Consider the following 21,682-nt stretch of genomic DNA (forward strand, 5'->3'; position numbering starts at 1 on the left):
ATTCCTAGAAACATACAGACTTCCAATACTGAATCATGAAGAAATAGAAAATTTGAATAGACTGATTAAAGGAGATTAAGGAGATTAAACAGTAATCAAAACCCTCCCAACAAACAACAATTCATGACCAGATAGCTTCACTGGTGAATTCCACTAAACATTCAAAGAAGACTTAATACCTATCTTTCTCAAAGTCTTCCAAAGAATTAAAGAGAAAGCAACACTTCCAAAACTCATTTTACAAAGCTGCAGTACCCTGATCCCAAATCCAAAGACACCACAAAAAAGAAAATTACATGCCAATATCTCTAATGAACAAAGATGTAAAAATCTTCAAAAAAATTCTGAAGCAAGCCAAATACTACAAGACATTAAAAGGATCATACATCATGATCAGTTATTCCAAGAATGTGTGGATGGTTCAAAATCTGTAAACCAATGCAGTACACCATTCAACAAAACGGATAGAATCATGTGATCATCCCAATACATGCAGAAAAATGATTTGACAAAATTCAGTATCCATTCATGATAGAATTCTCTCAACAAAGTGGGTATAGAAGGAACATGACTCACCATAATAGAGGCCATTTAGGACAAGCCCATAGCTAACATACTCAGTAGTGAAAAGCTGAAAACTTTCCTAAGATCAGCAATAAGACTAGGATAGCCACTGTCACTACTTTTATTCACCTTAGTACTGGAAGTCCTAGCCAGAGGAATTAAGCAAGAGAAAGAAATAGAAAACATATAAATCAGAAAGGAAAAAGTAAAACTGTCATTATTTTCAGGCAACATGATATAACTTGTATAGAAAGCCCTAAAGACTCCACCAAAAAACTGTTAGAACTAATAAATAAATTCAGTAAAGTTGCAGAGTACAATGTCAATATACAAAAAAAAATTGATTGCATTCTATATACTTATAACAAACAATCAGAAAGAGAAATTAAGGGGTGTCTGGGTGGCTCAGTTGGTTAAGGATTTGATTCTTGATTGTGGCTCAGGTCACAATCTCACAGTCATGAATTCAAGCTGCACATCAGGCTCTGTGCTGACAGCATGGAACCTGCTTGGGATTCTCTGTCTGTCTGTCTGTCTCTCTCTCTCTCAAAAGTAAATAAATAAACATTTTTTTTAATAAAGGGCATTAGAAAAAATATTTTTAAAAAAGATAAATTGAGAAAACAATGCCATTTACAATTGCATCATAAAGAATACATTCTGGGGGACCTGGGTAGCTCAGTAGGTTAAGGGTCCAACTTCAGCTCAGGTCATGATGTCATGGTTTATGGGTTCAGCCCTGCTTCAGGCTCTGTGCTGACAGCTCAGAGCCTGGAGCCTGCTTTAGATTCTGTGTCTCCTTCTCTCTTGGCCCCTCCCCTGCTCTCTCTCTCTCTCTCTCTCTCTCTCAAAAATAAAATAAAACATTTTAAAAATTAAAAAAAAAAGTAATACAATCCCTAGGAATCAAAGACCTCCATGGTTAAATTACACTGTACACTAAATTATAAGACATTAAAGAAAAACATTGAAGAAGACACAAATAGAAAGATATACCATACCTATGGATTGGAAGAATTAATATTGTTCAAATGTCCATATTACCCAAAGCAATCTATAGATTCAGTGTAATCTGTATCAAAATTACCATGGCATTTTTCACAGAAAGAGAATGAACAATCCTGAAATTTGTATGGAACCACAAAATATCCCAAATAGCCAAAACAATCTTTAGAAAGAAGAACAAATCTGGAGACATCATGCTCCCTGATTTCAAACTATATTACAAAGCTATAGTAATCAAAATAGTATGGTATTTTAGTTTTTTTGAGGGACCTCCATACTGTTCTCCATAGTAGCTGCACCAATTTACATTCCCACCAACAGTGACTGGCTTCTCCTTTCTCCACATCCTTGCCAAAACTTTTTATTTTTTGTCTTTTTGATACTAACCATTATGACTGGTGTGAGGTTAAAGCTCACTGTGGTTTTGATTGCATTTCTCTGATGATTGGTAATGTTGAGCACCTTTTCATGTGTCTGTTGGCCATCTATCTGTAAGTACTCTTTAGAAAAATGCCTATTCCTCTTCCAATTTTTAATTGGATTATGTATTTACTTGGTGTTGAATTGTAGGAGTTCTTTATATTTTGTATATTAACCCCTTATCAGATATACCATTGGCAAATACAATTATTTGTTTGTTTGTTTGTTTGTTTGTTTTAGAGAGTGTGTGAACAGGGAAAGGGAAGAAAGAGGGAAAGAGAGAGAGGGAAAGGGAGAGAATCCTAAATAGGCTCTGCACTGTCAGCACAGAGCCTGATGTGGGGCTCAATCTCATGAACATGAGATCATGACCTGAGCCAAAATCAAGAGCCAGACATTTAACTGACTGAGCCACCCAGATGCCCCTACTTTCTTCTATTCAGTAGGCTGAATTTTCATTTTATTAATGGTTTCCTTTACTATGCAAAAGCTTTTCAATTTTATGTAGCCCAATTGTTTATTTTTGCTTTTGTTTCCTGCCTGGGGAAACATAGAAAAGTACTGCTAAGGTTGATGTCCAAGAGATTACTACCTATGTTTTCCTTTAGGAGACTTATGATTTCATGCATTAGAGTTAGGTCTTTAATCCATTTTGAGTTAATTTTTGTATATGGTATAAGATAGTGGTCTAGTTTCATTTTCCATATAGCTGTCCATGTTTCACAGCACCATTTACTGAAGAGACTATCCTTTCCCTATTATGCATTCTTGCCTGCTTTGTCATAAATTTATTGACCATACATGCATGGGATTACTTCTGGGCCATCTATTCTGTTCAATTTATCTGTGTGTGTTCTTATGCCAGTACAATATGTTTTTTTTAACTGAGGTACAGTTGGTATAAAACATATTAGTTTCAGGTGGATCACATAGTGATTTGATAATTACATAACAAAATGCTCACCACAGTAAGTTAGCTACTGTCTGTCACCATACAAAGTTATTTACAATATTATTCCCTACAACAGTATTCCCCTATGTTGTACTTTTTATCCCTGTGACTTATTTATTTTATAACTAGAAGCTTTTACCTCTTAATCCCCTTCTTTTATTTCATCTATTCCCCCACTCCCTTCCCCTCTGGCAACCACTAGTTTTTTTCTCTATATTTATGAATCTGTTTCTCTTTATTTGTGTTGCTTTTTAGATTCTACATATAAGTGAAATCATATATTTGTCTTTCTCTGACTGATTATTTAGCATAAATCCCTAGTTCATCCATGTTGTCATGAATGGCAAGATTTAATTCTTTTTTATGGCTGAATAATATTCCATTGCATGTCTTCATTATCCATTCATCTATCAACGGACACTTGGGTTGTTTCCATATCATGGCTATTATAAGTAACACTGAAATAAACATAGGAGTGCATATATCAATAGTATTTTTCACAGAACTAGAACAAAACAAATCCTAAAATTTGTATGAAACCACAGAAGAATAGCCAAAGCTATCTTGAGAAAGAACAAAGCTAAATATAAATACACAGTGGACTATTACTCATCCATAAAAGAAAATGACATCTTACCATTTGTGACAACATGGATGGACCTCTAGGGAATTATGCTAAGCAAATTAAGTCAGACAGAGAAAGATAAATACTGGATAAATGTGCTTATATGTGGAATCTAAAAAACAAAACAAAACTCATAGATACAGAGAACACAATGGTGGCTGCAGAAGGGAAGGAATGGAGAGTGGGCAAAACAGGTGAAAAGGGTTAAGAGGTACAAACTTCCCATTATAAAATAAATAAGTCATGGGGACATAATATACAGCATGGTGACTATAATCAATAATATCATAGCATATGCTCAAAATTTGTCAAAAGAGCTAATTCTAAAATTATCTTTGTATGGGGACAGGTAGTAATTAGGTTTATGTGGTGATCACTTTGCAATATACATAAATATCAAATAATTATGTTGTATGCCTGAAATCAATATAATGTTATGTGTCAATTATACCTCTATAATTTTTTAAGGGCATGATAGTATGGAATTCATGGAGTATCAGGCAGTAGTGAGTGGTCGGTTCTTGGTGGTAGAGAGGCAGATAATAGTGGTTGCCACAGTGGCTAGAAGACAAAATGTGAAAAAGTTGGCCCCACATCAGTCAATCTTGACTTAATCCTATAAGGAATGGCAGGCTTTTAGGGCTTAAACAGGGAGTGGCATGACAAATATGGTGTAGAGGAAGGAGAGAAGATTTAGGAGACTGTTTTAGTAATCCATGTGAAAGATGGCTTGACAGAAAGTTTTGGAAAAATGATATAGTGTCACCAGTTTATATGACTATTTTAAAAATCAGGTGTAATTGGACCTACACAAATACATGTGTGGGGTCCATTGCCCCCTTAACCAGGACTAAAGTAGATTTCTAGAGAATTCTAAGTCTGAAATTCTCTGATTTTAACAGGTTTGGGGGCCTAAGAGAGAGTCCTGATAATTTAATGGGAAGTGGAGATTATGTACTAGTTGAGTCAAATAATGGTCTGATAGTTTCTACTAGTAAACACAAAAAGAATACTACAGTGTAACTTGAAAGAATCAGAACATTAGGAATTAAAAAAGCATATGTTGAAGGAATTGGAAAACTGGATTACAGTTCTCAAAGTGTGGTCACTGGACTACCATGGATTATTTTGAAGTGTGTTGCTTAATTTCTAAGTAGAGACTCTCTAACTTTCTATCACTGATTTCTAGTGTAATTCCATTATGGAGAAGCATATTCTGTATGATTTCAATCCTTTTAAACTTACGTTGTTGTTGTTACCATTGTTATTACCATTATCAGCAAGGATATAGTCTTTCAGTGAATATTCTGTGTGCACTTGAAAACAACGCGTATTCTGAAATTGTTGGGTGGACCATTCTATAAGTGTCAGTTCTATTTGGTGGATGGTGTTGTTCCCTTCATCTGTTCACTTGCTGTTTCTTTTATTTTTTCACTGCAGTAGAAGTGTTAAAGTATCCAACCATAATTGTGGCATTTCTATTTCTCATATATTTTGAAGGTCTGTGGTTATATGCATACATATTTAGGGTTGTCCTGCCTACTTGGTGAATTCACCCTCTTGTTATGTATGTAGTGTCCTCCTGTATACCTGGTAATTTTCCTTGCTCTGAAGTCTGTTGTGTCTGATATTAGTGTTTTCTTTTGATTAGTGTTTGTGTAGCATATGTTTTTCCATCCTTTTACTTTTTACCCACCTTCATCATTTTGAAAGTGGATTTCTTATGATAGCATATGGTCAGGGTCTTTTTTTTTTTTCATTAATCCATTTTGAAAATCTCTGTAATTATATGTTCGTATTTAAATTTAATGTAATTATTGATGTGTTTGGGATTAAGATCTACGGTGTTCTCTGCTTGTTCCTCTGATTCATTGCTCTGTTTCCTTTTACTGTCTTTGGATTATTTTTTAAATTTTCAATCTTAACTTATATGTTGTTTTCTTTAACTATATATTGTTATGTGGATTTTTTTCTTAATAGCCAGGCTAGGAATTAAGATACATCCTTAACTTTTCATAGTTCACTTATACTTGGTATTTTACTACACCAAGAGAGATGTATAAAATCTTCCATCAGGGGGCACATGGGTGTCTCAGTCAATAGAGCATAAAATTCTTGATCTCAGGGTTGTGAGTTCAAGCCCCACATTGGATGTGGAGCCTACCTAAGAAAAAAAAGAAAAAAGAAAACCTTCCACCATACATGTCTCTTTAATATACCCCCTTAATGCTGTAGTTGTCATAGGTCATCTGCATATATCGAAAACCCTATCAGAAAATATTGTCACTTTTGCTTTTAAGTCAAACATACTTTAAAGAACTTAGAGAAAAATATCTATTATACTTACCTATATATTTACTATTTCTATTGCTCTTCCTTTAATTCCTGACTTTTGAAGTTTCTCTCTAGTATCATTTCCCTTTAGTATGAAGAGCTTTAAAATTTCTTTAGCGTAGGTCTGGTAGTGACAAATTTTCTTAGTTTTCTTCATCTAAGAATGTATTTATTTCACTTTCTTCCCTAAAGTATTTTTTTGTTGGATATAGAATTCTGGGTTGACAGTTGGTGTAGCATTTAAAAAATACTGTTCCACTTCTTTCTGGCCTCCATGAAAAATGTGTAGTCATTTGAATGATTGTTCCCTTATATATATATGATTTGTTGTTAGTTTCTGGCTGCCTTCAAGATTTTTTTCATTGTCTCTAGTCTTCAGTAGTTCAGTTATGATGTGTTGGGCATTGATATTCTTGGGTTTTCCTGTTTGAAGTTTGCTGAGTTTCTTGTACTGTAAGCTAAGGGTTTTTTTTTCATCACATTTAGAATGTTTTCAGAAATTTCTTTTTTTTCTTCCTCATTTTTTTAATTTAAATTTTAGTTAGCTAACATACAGTGCAATATTGGTTTAGGAGTAGAATTCAGTGATTCATCACTTACGTACAACACCTAGTGCTCATCACAAGTGCCCTCCTTAGTACCCATCTAGGTCACTGCCTATCCACCTCCCTCCATCAACCCATATTTTGTGCTCTATAATTAAGAGTCTCTTGTGGTTTGTTTTCCTCTCTTCCCCCCACTTTCCCATATGTTTATCTGTTTTGTTTCTTAAATTCCACAAATGAGTGAAATCATATAGTATTTGTCTTTCTCTGATTGACTTATTTCACTTAGCATAATACATTCTAGCTCCATCCATGTCACTGCAAATGGAAAGATTTCATTCTTTTTGATGGCTGAGTAATATCCCATTGTGTGTGTGTGTGTGTGTGTGTGTGTGTGTGTGTATACACCACGTCTTCTTTATCCATTCATCAGTCGATGGACATTTGGGGTTTCTCCATAGTTTGGCTATTGTTGATAATAGTGATATAAACACTGGGGTGCATGTACCCCTTTGAATCTGTATTTCTGTGTCCTTTGGGCAAATACCTAGTAGTGCAATTGCTGGATGGCAGGGTAGTTCTATTTTTAGTTTCTTGAAGAACCTCCATATTGTTCTCCACAGTGGCTGCACCAATTAGCATTTCCACCAACAATGCAAGAGTGTTCCTCTTTCTCTGCATCCTTGCCAATACCTGTTGTTTCTTATGTTGTTAATTTTAGCCATTCCGACAGGTGTGAGGTGGTTATCTCATCATGGTTTTGATTTGTATTTCCCTGATGATGAGTAATGGTGAGCATTTTTTTCATATGTCTGTTAGTCATATGGATGTCTTCTTTGGAAAAGTATCTATGGATGTCTTCTGTCCATTTAACTGGCTTATTTGTTTTTTGGCTGTTGAGTTTAATAAGTTCTTTATAGATTTTGGATACTAAGCCTTTATCAGATATGTCATTTGCAAATGTCTTCTCCCATTCCTAGGCTGTATTTTAGTTTTGTTGATTGTTTCCTTCACTGTGCAGAAGCTTTTTTTCTTGATGAAATTCCAATAGTTGATGTTTGCTTTTGTTTCCTTTGCCTTTGGCAGTGTGTCTAGTAAGAAGTTGCTCCAGGTGAGATCAAAGAGGTTGCTACCTGGGTTCTCCTCTAGGATTTTGATGGTTTCCTGTCTCACATTTAGGTCTTTTATCCATTTTGAATTTATTTTTATGTATGTGTAAGAAAGTGGTGCAGTTTCATTCTTCTGCATATTGCTGTCCAGTTTTTCCCAACACCTTTTGCTGAAGAGACTCTCTTTATGCCACTGGATATTCTTTCCTGCTTAGTTGAAGATGAGTTGACCATACAGTTGTGGGTCCATTTCTGGGTTTTCTATTCAGAACACCAAAGTTCTGTAGGGGTTCTGTATTCAGGGTTTTGTTTTCTGAACCCTTTAGCTGAGGCTAAGACTTCCAGTACTATTTTAAATAGTAATGATGAGAGTGAACATCCTTGTCTTGTTCCTAACTGTAGAGAAATGGTTCTCAATTTTTCCCCTTTGAGGATGATATTAGCTGTGGATCTCTTATATACAGCCTTAATGATGTTAAGGTATGTCCCATGTATGCCTACTTTGTTGAGGGTTTTTATCAAGAATGAATGTTGTATTTTATCAAATGCTTTTTCTGCATCTATTGACAAGACCATATGGTTCTTATCATTTCTCTTATAATAGAGTGTATCATGATGATTTATTTGCAAATATTGAATCAGCCCTGCAGCCCAGGAATAAATCCCACTTGATCATGGTGAATACTCCAATGTACTATTAAATTCGATTTGTTAGTATCTTGTTGAGAATTTTTGCATCCATATTATCAGGGATATTAGCCTGTAATTCTCCTTTGAGTGGGGTCTTTGTTTTGGAATCAAAGTAATGCTGGCCTCAATAAAATAAGTTTGGAAGTTTTCCTTCCATTTCTATTTTTTGGAACAGTTTGAGAAGAATATGTATTAACTCTTCTTTAAATGTCTGGTAGAATTCCCCTGGGAAACCATCTGGCCCAGGACTCTGTTTTGTGGGAGATTTTTTATTACTGGTTCAATTTCTTTGATGGTTAAGGGTCTGTTTAAATTTTCTATTTCTTTCTGTTTCAGTTTTGGTAGTTTGTGAGTTTCTAGGAATTCATCCATTTCTTCCAGATTGCCTGCAGTTTGTTGGCATATAATTTTTCATAGTATTCTCATAATTGTTTGTATTTCTGTGGTATTGATTGTGATATATCCTCTTTCATTTGTAATTTTATCTATTTGGGTCCTTCCTCTTTTCTTTTTGATCAGTCTGGCTAGGGGGTTATCATTTTTGTTAATTCTCTCAAAGAACTAGCTCTTAGTTTCATTGATCTGTTCTACTGGGTTTTTTGTTTGTTTCTGTATCACTTATTTCTGCTCTAATCTTTATTATTCCCCTTCTTCTGTTGGCTTTACTTTATTTGCTTCCTTTTCTATCTCCTTTAGGTGTAAGGTTATGTTGTGTATTTGGGACCTTTCTTACTTCCTGAGATAAGCCTAAATTACAATATACTTCCCTCTTAGGACTCCCTTTGCTGCATCCCAAAGGTTTTGGACTGTCATGGTTTCATTTTTATTTGCTTCCATGTATTTTTTTAAACATGTATTTATTTTGAGAGAGGGAGAGAGCATGAGCAGAGGAGGGGCAGAAAATGAGAGACAGAGAAAGAGAGAGAGAGAGAGAGAGAGAGAGAGAGAGAATCCTAAGCAGGCTCCACTGTCAACGCAGAGCACTACGCGGGGCTCTATCTCATGAACTGTGAGATCATAACCTAAGCCCAAATCCAAAGTCAGACACTTAACTGAGCCACTCAGGCACCTTTGCTTCCTGTATTTTTTTAATTTCTTCTATTTCCTGGTCAACCTATTCATTCTTTAATAGAATGTCCTTTTACCTCCATGTACTTGAAGGTCTTCCAAACTTTTTCTTGTGGTTGACTACAAGTTCATAGTGTTGTGATCTGAAAATATGCATGGCATGATCTCAATCTTTTTGTATTTGTTGAAGGCTGATTTGTGACCCAGTATGTGATCTGTCCTGGAGAATGTTCCATGTGTACTCAAAAAGAATGTGTATTCTGCTGTTTTAGGATGAAATATTCTGAATATATCTGCAAAGTGCATATGGTCCAGTGTGTCATTCAAAGCCATTGTTTCCTTATGAGGAGGTATGTCCTGTGGTTTTCTGCTTAGATGCCATAACTGTAAGTGGGGTGTTAAAGTCCCCTACCATTATTGTATTATTATCAATGAGTGTCTTTATGTTTGTGATTAATTGGCTTATATATTTGGGTGCTTTCAAGCTGGGGGCATAAATATAATTGATAGATCTTTTTGGTGGATAGACCCCATTATTATGATATAATGCCCTTCTTCATCTCTTGTTACAGTCTGTTTTAAAATCTAATTTGTCTGATGTAAATATGGCTACTCTAGTTTTCTTTTGACGTCCATTAGCATGTTAGAGGGTTCTCCATCCCCTCACTTTCAATCTGCAGGTGTCTTTAGGTCTAAAATGGGTCATAGGCAGCATATACATGAATCTTGTTTTTTATTCATTCTGATACCCTTTGTCTTTTGATTGAAACATTTAGTCCATTTACATTCAGAGTGATTATTGAAATATATGAATTTAGTGACATTGTTTTGCCTGTAGAGTTGGTTTCTGGTGACATGCTCTGGTCCTTTCTAGTGTTTGTTGCTTTTGGTCTTTTGTTTTCTCCACTCTAAGAGTCCTCAAAATTTCTTGTAGGGCTGGCTCCTGTAGTTTTTGTTTGTCGGGGAAACTCTTTATCTCTCCTTCTATTTTGAATGACAGCCTTGCTGGATAGAGTATTCTTGGCTGCATATTTTTCCTATTTAGCATGTTGAATATATCTCACCAGTCCTTTCTGGCCTGTCAAGTTTCTGTGGACAGTTCTACTATGAACCTGATCTGTCTTTCCTTGTAGGTTAAGGACTTTTTTTTCCCCTTGGTGCGTTCAGTATTCTTTCCTTGTTTGTGTTTTTTGTGAATTTGACTATGACATGTCTTGGTGATGGCTGGCTTTTATTGAATTTAATGGGAGTTCTCTGTGTTTCTTGGATTTTATATCTGTGTCCTTTCCCAGAATAGGGAAGTTTTCATCTATAATTTGCTCACATAAACCTTCTGTCCCTTTTTCTCTCTCTTCATCTTCTGGGACTCCTAGGTTATAAATATTATTATATTTTAATAAATTGCTGAGTTCCCTAATTCTCCCTTCAGGATCTCTCACTTTTTTTCCCTCTTCTTTTCAGTTTCATTATTTTCCATAATTTTATCTTCTATATCACTATTTTGCTCCTCTGCCTCATCATCCATCCTCATTTTTATGGCCTCCATTTGGGTTTGCGTCTTGGTTATAGCAATTTTAACTTTAGTCTGACTAGATTTTACTTCTTTTATCTCTGCAGAAAGGGATTATCTTGTGTCTTCTATGCTTTCTTCAAGCCTACCTAGTATCCTTATAATCATTGTTTTAAATTCTAGTTCAGACACTTACTTAATTCTGCATTGATTAAATCCCTGGCTGTCATTTCTTCTGTTTTTTTCTTTTGAGGTGAATTCCTCCTTCTTGTCATTTTGGAGGAATAAAACAACAACAACAATAATAGTAATAATAGAATGAAATAAAAATTTAAATTTTTTAACTATCAAATAAAGGAAGCTGGATCCTAGGTGTGTTTTGGTCTGCTTGTTAAGAGAAGCTCGATTAAAAAAAAGAAAAAAATTAAAATTAAAAAATAAAAAATAATAAGGTAAAATAAAAAATTTTGCTCTTTTTGTGTCCAAGAAACAAAAGAAAAGAAAAACAACAACAAAAACAAAAACAAAACAACAAAAAAGTGAACAAACCAACAAACAAAAAAACCCAAATGAAGCTAGATCCATTTTCCTCTAGAGCTGAATCTTTGCAGCACTCTATGATCAGTAGGCTAAGCTCCCAGAAGGGATTTGTACTGGTCCTCTGGGGGAGGGGTCTGCTGATCTGATTCCAAGGCCCACTTGCCCTAGTGGAGTTGGACCTGGAGGCAACAGGGATGCAAGGCTTGGTATAACAGCCCTGTTCTCCACTTAGTGGCACTGTTTTGCTCACTGGAGTCAATCAGTGTTGATGGGCTAATGGTGTAAATGGCTTCACCCTGCTCTCTAGTCTCCGAAGTGAGAAGCTTGCACTCTCACAGACACACGGATCAGTCACCCATCCTGTGCCCCCTGCTTCTGTCAGCTCTCTGCCTTCCTCCTGTCTGTGTCTGAGCTGTCTGCCTACCAGGCGGCACCTCTCTCCAGAGTTTTATCTCAGGTGCAGTTGTGTTCCAAAACCACACATCAGAGACTCCCATGGTTCAGACCTGCAGTGATCTTCTGGGGGAGGGTCTCATTGTGCTATAGCTGGGGCCAGCTTGTCCCAGGAAATAGTCATGCCACTGCAGAATGGCAGAAGTTCAGAGTTTATGGTAAATCACAACACAGAGCTGGCACCAGGATTTGCTGCCCTTAGCTGTCATCCTTTGTTCCTGTATGGGTGCCATGTGGCTTCATGGTGCCTACTGGATATTTTGCCTGTGGAGAGGCCATATAACCCCTACCAAATGCACTCCAAGGAAGGGAACATCTTCTCCCCACATGATCCAGGGGATCCTCAGACCTTGCTGCCTGCTCCTAGGGCTCTGCCCTGCTTCCTCACCAGAGCACTGCCAGGTGCTGACCTCTGAAACTTCAGATTCAGTGCTCTAATGTTTATAAAAAACTGGCAGTATTGAAACTCTCTCCTTTTTCTCTTGTCAGTGGTTTTTGGGAACAGTTGTTTTGTGCAGTCCCCAGTTCGTGTTTTCACTCTTTCTCTCTAGTTGCTTTCAGAGGGAGTGCTTTCTTGTGCAAACCCAGTGCACTGCTCTCTCTCCCCCTCTCTTTTCCTCTCCCTGAAAACAGCCCCCTCCCCTCTGGGGCACTGCAGCTCTTCACTTCCCCAGTTCCCCTCTCTGCACTATGTACCTGCTGTGTTCTTTCCTTCAAATTATGCAGACTATTCTGTTAATCCTCAGACTGATTTCCTAGGTGTTCAAAATGGTTTGATGTTGATCTCGCTGTGTTTGAGGGACAGACAAGTCCCCTTACTACTCTGACATCTTAACTCTTCCTCCAAGAAATGTGTTGATATTGTTCTCCACCACAATTTCTCTTCTGTTCCTGCATCTCTGATGGCAGAATGTTAGATGTTTATTGTTGTCCTATAGGTCCCTGAGTCTCTGTTCATTTTTTCCAATACAGTAAAACCTTGGTTTATGAGTAACTTGTTCTGCGAGTGTTCCACAAGATGAACAAACATTTCTAATAAATTTTAACTCGATAAACAAGTGATGTCTTCCAATACAAGCAGTGTGTGATGCTGAACATTGCATGATCACAACTGAGCCAATGGTTCTTGAAATTCACTTTGATATATGAGTGCTTTGGATTACAAGCATGTTTCCAGAATGAATTATGCTAGCAAGCCAAGGTTTTACTGTATTATTATTTCTCTGTTCTTCAGACTGGATCATTTCTTTTGAGCTATTTAGTTTACTGATTCTTTCCTCAGTAATCTTATGTTGTAATTAAAATTTACCAGTGAATTTTTTATTTCAGTTATTATATTTTTCAGTTCTAATATATCAATTTCATTCTTTTTTTTCATCTATATTTAACCCTTGAACAACAGAGGGGTTAAGAGTGCTAACTTCACACACAGTCAAAATCCACACATAACTTTTGATTCCCACAAAATTTACCAATAGCCTATTGTTAACCAGAAACCTTACTAACATAAGCAGTCAGTTATCACTTCTTGTTCATGTTGTATGTATTACATACTTTATTCTTACAATAAGTAAACTAGAGAAAAGAACATGTTAAGAAAATCACAAGGAAGAGAAAATACATTTACAGCACTGTACTGTAGTTATCAAAAAAAAAATCCACATGTAAGTGGACCCGCACACTTCAAACCTGTGTTATTCAAGTGTCAACTATATCTCCCTGCTGTTATTTTCCATTCAGTTCAAGAGTATTTACCCTTACTTCTTAGAGTCTGGTTATAAGAGCTGCTTTAAAGTCTGATAATTTCGGGGCGCCTGGGTGGCGCAGTCGGTTAAGCGTCTGACTTCAGCCAGGTCACGATCTCGCAGTCCGTGAGTTCGAGCCCCGTGTCGGGCTCTGGGCTGATGGCTCAGAGCCTGGAGCCTGTTTCCGATTCTGTGTCTCCCTCTCTCTCTGCCCCTCCCCCATTCATGCTCTGTCTCTCTCTGTCCCAAAAATAAATAAACGTTTAAAAAAAAAAACAATTTATTTAAAGTCTGATAATTTCAACTACCATGTTACCTTGGTGTTGAGATCTGTTGGTTGTCCTTTCCCTTAAACATTACTGAGATTTTCATAGTTGTTTGTATGTTAAGTCATTTTGAATAATATCTTGGACATTTTGAATACTATGTTATGAGACTCTGGACCTTGTTTAGTTGCTGTGGAGAATGATGGCTATTACATTTTTTTAAGAAGTTGATCCAATTTAGACTACAAGTTCTTACTGGCCTTCAGGGTCTATGTTTCTTAGGTCATTTCAGTTTTCAAGGTGTTTTCAGTGCTATTTGGATAATGTAGATCACTCAGTGGCTAGTCTGGGACCTGTAAAATATTCTATTCCATAGTTCAGTCCTCAAAGACTTTCTACCCTGTTTAGGCTCAGATCCACCCATGCACAGTTTGGGGTAAGTCCTGGAGTTTATACACTTTTTGGGATCATTTTCTTGAATTCCTTCCTCTCTGAATTCTTCCAGACACTTTATGGTTCCAGAAGCCCCTATATTCCTGATCTTTTTGCAAGAAAGATGGGCTTTTGTTTTCCTACTTTGCAATATACTTCCTGCAAATGTGTCTGCCTCTAGAGCCAAACAGCAGGAAAACAGAAATAGAAAAATGAAACAGGATTCTCCTCCCACCTCCATGTTCTTAGGACCAGAGCTCCTCTAGTCGTGGAGGATTCCCCTTCCTCAGGGTTTTAGGTGCCTACCGGGCTGTCACTGCCATACTACAATAGGATTTCCTGGGAATTGGGGGTGGGAGGAAACAACAACAGAGAAGATTTCCCCCATTCGTTCATACTCTCAGGGGCCCCTTTTCCTTCTCTTCAGACCAGAAAGGGCTTCTTTTGGAGTACCTTTTGGGCACACCCAGTTTCAAGTTGCTGTTGAGATCAAGCCGAGGATATCATAGGGACAACAAAAGAATTTTCTAAGCACTATTTGCTTAATCACTTCAGGGATACAAAAGAGAAGGAAAATGAACAAACATTTATTTGAATACATACCAAATTTAAAAAATTTTTTTAAACATTTATTTATTTTTAAGACAGAGAACACAAGCAGGGGAGGGGTAAAGAGAGAGGGAGACACACAGAAATCGAAACAGGCTTCAGGCTCCAACCTGTCAGCACAGAGCCCGACATGGGGCTCAAACTCACAGACTGCAAGATCATGACCCAAGCCAAAGTCAGACGCTCAACCGACTAAGCCACCCAGGTGCCCCTACATATGAAAATGTTTAAGCTAATCTAATAACCTTACAAAGTAGACAAAACTGGAAGGGGCCAATTTTATATCTGGATGATGGGATGATAAAGAATGGGACAATATCCCTTGTCTTCCCAAGACCCTATGCAACACTGGTCCTTACAATTTGAAGGATAAGTCTGTCTCATATTTATGAAATGCCCAGGACTTCATGGGTAGTATTTTACTTAAGCACCCCTAAAATAATATGCCTTAATTAAAACTAACAGTCATGCTTTTGGAGAAATGTCAGGCTGTGTGACTGAGCAGCTGGAGATTTGGGGGTTTGGAGACCTTCTCAATAGTCCTTATTTCACATTGTTGAATGACAACCTGTTCTGCCACAATTATCATATATGGCCATACAGGTTACAGACTCCAGGAGAAGTTTTCTGGGTTTTTTCCTCATGGATTTTGATGTAAATGGCACCTCCTGAAGCTGTGTGCATTTTGGCTGTGTACCCTGCTCACAGCAAAGATCCTGGACAATGAAAAAAGTATGATGTGGCAATGACAGCATATCATCTCTTTTCTTCATTTACTCTCTGCCTCTTTCCTCCTCTCCCAGTGTTGGAGGAAGATGACTGTGACCTCTCCAGAGTCTTTGAGTCTCGCTAGAAGAAACCATCCATTCTCCCAGAGTGCCCCAACAGGACTGAACTGCATGGGCTGGCCAGAGTACCTACCAGACACTGGTGAGTCATGTGCCTCTCTCTTTTGTTTTATACTCTGGTGTCCTAGAAAGAAGGACAAGAAATGAGAGAGTATCGTTGACTGCTATGTTTACTTGTCTGGCAGAAGTAGCTTGAAGGTGAGACAGATAAACCAGTGTCTCTTATCCCTTCAGTTAGGAAGAAGTCCCTAGAGAAAGGGAATTATTGGCTTGGGGAAGATTCCATTATTGAATCCCCAAACCTGCCTCCATTCATTTATTTTGAGTAAAACTAATGTTCATCTCTTGGGTCTAGCAATAGGATATAATTATAGGATATATAACTTGCAGAAGAAATAATCACATGGAGAGTTGTCTTTAGTCTAGAATGGAACTTGAGTGTGTTTTCCCTTTGACAGACAAGCTTCTTCTGTGAGTTTTATGGCTGCTTCTCTGAGTCTCTTACCCAAATCTATGGCAAACAGCATCACATCATATATTTGCCCATAAAAGCACTGGCCTTTGTGCCAGAAGGAAACTGGGCCCCAATGAGAGCCAAGATAGGGCATCCTCATGCATAGCCACCACCTTTCCCAGACCTAACCTAGGAGGGGCTTGCATATGCTGAAAATGTTCAAGGGCTCCCGGTGTCAAGTGTCAGATCTTGAGCAGGTGCAGATTTTATTAGCAACCTTATTGTCTGAAAGCTGGCTGGAAGGAGAGGCCAATCTGGTGTTTAGGAAAGACAAAGAATGGAGGGCACCTGGGTGGCTCAGTTGGTTGAGTGTCCAACTTCAGCTCAGGTCATGATCTCACGGTTCATGAGTTTGAGCCCCACATCAGGCTCACTGCTGTCAGCCTGTTAGTGCAGAGCCTGCTTTGGATCCTCTGTCCCCCTCACTCTGCCCCTCCCCGGCTTGCACTCACCCAAAAATAAATAAATAAATAAATATATATATATATATATATATATATATATATATATATATTTTTTTTTTTTTTAACGTTTACTTATTTTTGGGACAGAGAGATACAGAGCATGAACGGGGGAGGGGCAGAGAGAGAGGGAAACACAGAATCTGAAACAGGCTCCAGGCTCTGAGCCATCAGCCCAGAGCCTGACGCGGGGCTCGAACTCACGGACCGCGAGATCTTGACCTGGCTGAAGTCGGACGCTTAACCGACTGCGCCACCCAGGCGCCCCAATATATATTTTTTAAATATAAAGAATGGTAAAGCCCTAGACAGGGTTGAAAAAGCAAAATAGCTACACCTGTCAAACATGTACTTCATCCAGACTTGGGGAGTGGGAACAGGACTGACATTCCAGGCAAAAGATGATAGGAGCAGAGTGGCTAGGCTCTGGGGGTTCAAGTGCAGCATATGCCATCCTGAGGAAGGTCAGCTCTGATGCAGAACTGAGTCCTGAACTCTGAATCCAACTCAGTGCATACTAGGTGCTGGTCCTGGGGGAGCTAGCTGCTCTGATTAGGTGGTGGACATGATTATTTTCCATTAGCAAATGTATGTGCTTATGCTGCATCATGCAGTGGACTTATTCTTTCCCAGATTGGTTGTGATTTAAATTCACAGTAAGCAAAGTCATGAAAAGGTAAGTTTGACAACTGCTGAAAGAATGTTTTCAAAGGAAACAGATATTTCTAACATAGGTCTTCATTAAGTTATGGGATTATTTACAGGCTCATGGAAGGAGCAGTAATTGGTGACAATAGTGTTTTCCAGTGATAATTCTCAAGGCTGAATTTGCCCTTTGAAGTTAGAACTTTCTTACAAATCCAAAGCTTAATAATCATATGTGCCTAAAATTTCAGAGGTTCATTTGAATTAACTGACAGGTGGGGGTGCCTGGGTGGCTCAGTCAGTTAAGCGTCTGACTCTTGATTTTGGCTTAGGTCATGATCTCACGGTATCATGGGTTCAAGCCCCATGTCGGGCTCTGCGCTGACCCTGCGGAGCCTGCTTGGGATTCCCTCTCTCTCTCTCTCTCTCTCCCGCTCTCTGCCCCTCCCGATTCATGCTGTCTCTCAGAATACATAAATAAATTTTTTAAAAAATTGACAGGTGTGGGCGCCTGGGTGGCTCAGTCGGTTGAGCGTCCGACTTAGGCTCAGGTCATGATCTCGCAGTCTGTGAGTTCCAGCCCCGCATCGGGCTCTGTGCTGATGGCTCAGAGCCTGGAGCCTGCTTTGGATTCTGTGTCTCCCTCTCTCTGACCCTCCCCCACTCATGCTCTGTCTCTCTCTCTCTGTCAAAAAATAAATAAAACATTTAAAAAAAATTTTTTTTAAATTGACAGGTGAATTTATTGCAGAAAAATCAAAAAACCTCAGTGACACATATGTCCTGACATGCTTGCACCCCAAGGATACTGCTCTGGATGTAAGAGATCGGGGCTCTGGCTCTAGCTACACTAGATATGGGGGTGAGAAATCGTGCACATCCCTCATTTCTCTGTATTTCAGATTCCTTCATTATTCAAAAAAGGAATAATAATTCCTCTTTTCCCATTTCATCAGGTTAATATTGACAGTCAAGTTAATATGGACTTGGGTCTCTGTATTTAGCTTAGGAAAGCCTTCTTTTCTTTATCACTTCAATTCCAACTGTTCTGTTCCAGACTTCTGGGGTTATATTTGCAGTCTCTATCCCAAGAACCTCTCTCATCATTTTCATTATTTTAAAAAATATTTCTGCTTAGGTCTTGGAGAATTTCTGTTTTATCTTCTACTTTGTTTTTCTGGTTTTACTACCTGTTCATTGCCTCCTAGATTTGTGATTCAGTGATCACACTTTTAATCTACAATAAATCTTTCCAATGTCCTATAGAAGTTTGGTAAAAACAGAATATTGAGAATTTTGTAAAAACTTTCTCCTGTTCATGTTTTATAAATTTATTTGCAAATTAATCTGCATTTGTTTTGACTGGTAGTTTTTCTACAGGTGAAATTTCTCTATTTGCTTACCCTTACAGACATCAATCTTTCCCCAACAAGGGCTTGTTATCAAGTAGTTGGAGACAACATCCTTTCAGAGACTGCTATAGAGTGCTATTAAACTCCTTCAAACACAGCTGAAGCAGGAAGTGAAAGGCTTCCCTGTAATGTGTATCACAAGTTCAGTCACCTTGGAGGCAGCTGTAAGCAGTGCCACCAGGAAACTTTGCTTCTTTTCAGCATTTCTTTTACATGTGTGGAGTCGCCAAGAATTATCCTGATGTGGGAGCATGCCACCCTTTGCCCCACAAGTTGGTGCCCAGAATAAATTGCACCACATCCACTCCACTCTCAGTGGAACCAGCAGAGCCAGATACAACTCTGCAAGTTGCCAGCACACAGATGCACACAGATTAGGGTAAAACCCTCTGCACCTCCAGAGCCCATGCCCATTACTTAGGGAGGTTGGCGAGGTTCTACCAGGCACTTTCCTACTTGCCTTCTGTTTCCATTGTTATTTCAAAGGTATGGGTCACTTCTTTCTTCAAGCCAATTATATCTCATGGGTGAATTTCTCTACTTTTTAAACAGCTTTATTGAAATATAGTTCACATTCCATAAAGTTCACCCATTTAAAGTGTACAATTCAGATTTTATTAGTCTGTTCACATATAGGTGTAATCGTCACCACAAATTTTCCTATTCTGGATTTGCATATGAATGGAATCCTATAGTCCCTAGTCTTTTGTGACTTTTTTCACTGAGAATAGTGTTTTCAAGGTTCATCCATGTTGTCACATGTATCATTCCTTTTGATGACTGAATAATAGCCCATTTTATACAAATGTACCACAACTTGCTTATCCATTCATCTACTGGTGGACATTTGGATTGTTTCCAGCTTTCAGCTATTATGAATAATGCTGCTATAAAAATTCATGTACAAGTTTTAGTGAAGCCATATGTTTTCACTCACATACATAGGACTAGAACTGGTGGGTCAGATGTTAACTTTATATAGAATCATTTGAAGAATTGCTAAACTGTGTTCTTTTTTTTTTTTAATATATGAAATTTATTGTCAGATTGGTTTCCATACATCACCCAGTGCTTATCCCAACAGGTGCCCTCCTCAATACCCATCACCCACCCTCCCCTCCCTCCCACCCCCCATCAGCCCTCACTTTGTTCTCAGTTTTTAAGAGTCTCTTATGCTTTGGCTCTCTCCCACTCTAACCTCTTTTTTTTTTCCTTCCCCTCTCCCATGGGTTCCTGTTAAGTTTCTCAGGATCCACATAAGAGTGAACACATATGGTATCTGTCTTTCTCTGTGTGGCTTATTTCACTTAGCATAACACTTTCCAGTTCCATCCACGTTACTACAAAGGGCCATATATCATTGCCATGTAGCACTCCTTGTGTATATAAACCACAATTTCTTTATCCATTCATCAGTTGATGGACATTTAGGCTCTTTCCATAATTTGGCTATTGTTGAGTGTGCTGCTGTAAACATTGGGGTAAAAGTGACCCTATGCATCAGTACTGCTTTTTCCCTTGGGTAAATTCCTAGCAGTGCTACTGCTGGGTCATAGGGTAGGTCAATTTTTAATTTTTTGAGGAACCTCCACACTGCTTTCCAGAGCAGCTGCACCAATTTGCATTCCCACCAATTTGCATTCCCACCAACAGTGCAAGAGGGTTCCCGTTTCTCCACATCCTCTCCAGCATCTGTAGTCTCCTGATTTGTTCATTTTGGCCACTCTGACTGGCGTGAGGTGATATCTGAGTGTGGTTTTGATTTGTATTTCCCTGATGAGGAGCGACGTTGAGCATCTTTTCACGTGCCTGTTGGCCATCCGGATGTCTTCTTTAGAGAAGTATCTATTCATGCTTTCTGCCCATTTCTTCACTGGGTTATTTGTTCTTCGGGTGTGGAGTTTGATGAGCTCTTTATAGATCTTGGATACTAGCCCTTTGTCCGATATGTCATTTGCAAATATCTTTTCCCATTCCGTTGGTTGCCTTTTAGTTTTGTTGATTGTTTCCTTTGCTGTGCAGAAGCTTTTTATCTTCATGAGGTCCCAATAGTTCATTTTTGCTTTTAATTCCCTTGCCTTTGGGGATGTGTCGAGTAAGAGATTGCTGCAGCTGAGGTCAGAGAGGTCTTTTCCTGTTTTTTCCTCTAGGGTTTTGGTGGTTTCCTGTCTCACATTCAGGTCCTTTATCCATTTTGAGTTTATTTTTGTGAATGGTGTGAGAAAGTGGTCTAGTTTCAACCTTCTGCATGTTGCTGTCCAGTTCTCCCAGCACCATTTGTTAAAGAGAGTGTCTTTTTTCCATTGGATATTCTTTCCTGCTTTGTCAAAGATTAGTTGGCCATACGTTTGTGGGTCTAGTTCTGGGGTTTCTATTCTATTCCATTGGTCTATGTGTCTGTTTTTGTGCCAGTACCATGCTGTGTTGATGATTACAGCTTTGTAGTAGAGGCTAAAGTCTGGGATTATGATGCCTCCTGCTTTGGTCTTCTTCAAAATTACTTTGGCTATTCGGGGCCTTTTGTGGTTCCATATGAATTTTAGGATTGCTTGTTCTAGTTTCAAGAAGAATGCTGGTGCAATTTTGATTGGGATTGCATTGAATGTGTCGATAGCTTTGGGTAGTATTGGCATTTTGACAATATTTATTCTTCCAACCCATGAGCACGGAATATTTTTCCATTTCTTTAAATCTTCTTCAATTTCCTTCATAAGCTTTCTATACTTTTCAGCATACAGATCTTTTACATCTTTGGTTGGATTTATTCCTAGGTATTTTTTTTTTATATAATATTTTATTGTCCAAATTGGTTTCCATAAAACACCCAGTGCTCATCCCAAAAGGTGCCCTCCTCAATACCCATCACCCACCCTCTCCTCCCTCCCACCCCCCATCAACCCTCAGTTTGTTCTCAGTTTTTAACAGTCTCTTATGC

General features: G+C 38.2%; 1 protein-coding gene across 5 annotated transcripts in view; it reads left to right on the forward strand.

The window, feature by feature from the left end:
• The window catches only part of ARHGEF4 (Rho guanine nucleotide exchange factor 4), a 293,183-nt gene that overhangs the window by 138,337 nt on the left and 133,164 nt on the right, over positions 1 to 21,682 (forward strand). For all 5 annotated transcript variants that reach the window (XM_045479326.1, XM_045479328.1, XM_045479327.1 and 2 more), the window contains one exon: positions 15,671 to 15,797. In XM_045479326.1, the coding sequence (XP_045335282.1) occupies positions 15,671 to 15,797 (127 nt within the window). The remainder of the gene's footprint in view (positions 1 to 15,670; positions 15,798 to 21,682) is intronic.

This window comes from Leopardus geoffroyi, chromosome C1 (assembly GCF_018350155.1).
Source record: "Leopardus geoffroyi isolate Oge1 chromosome C1, O.geoffroyi_Oge1_pat1.0, whole genome shotgun sequence".
NCBI classification, from domain to species: domain Eukaryota; kingdom Metazoa; phylum Chordata; class Mammalia; order Carnivora; family Felidae; genus Leopardus; species Leopardus geoffroyi.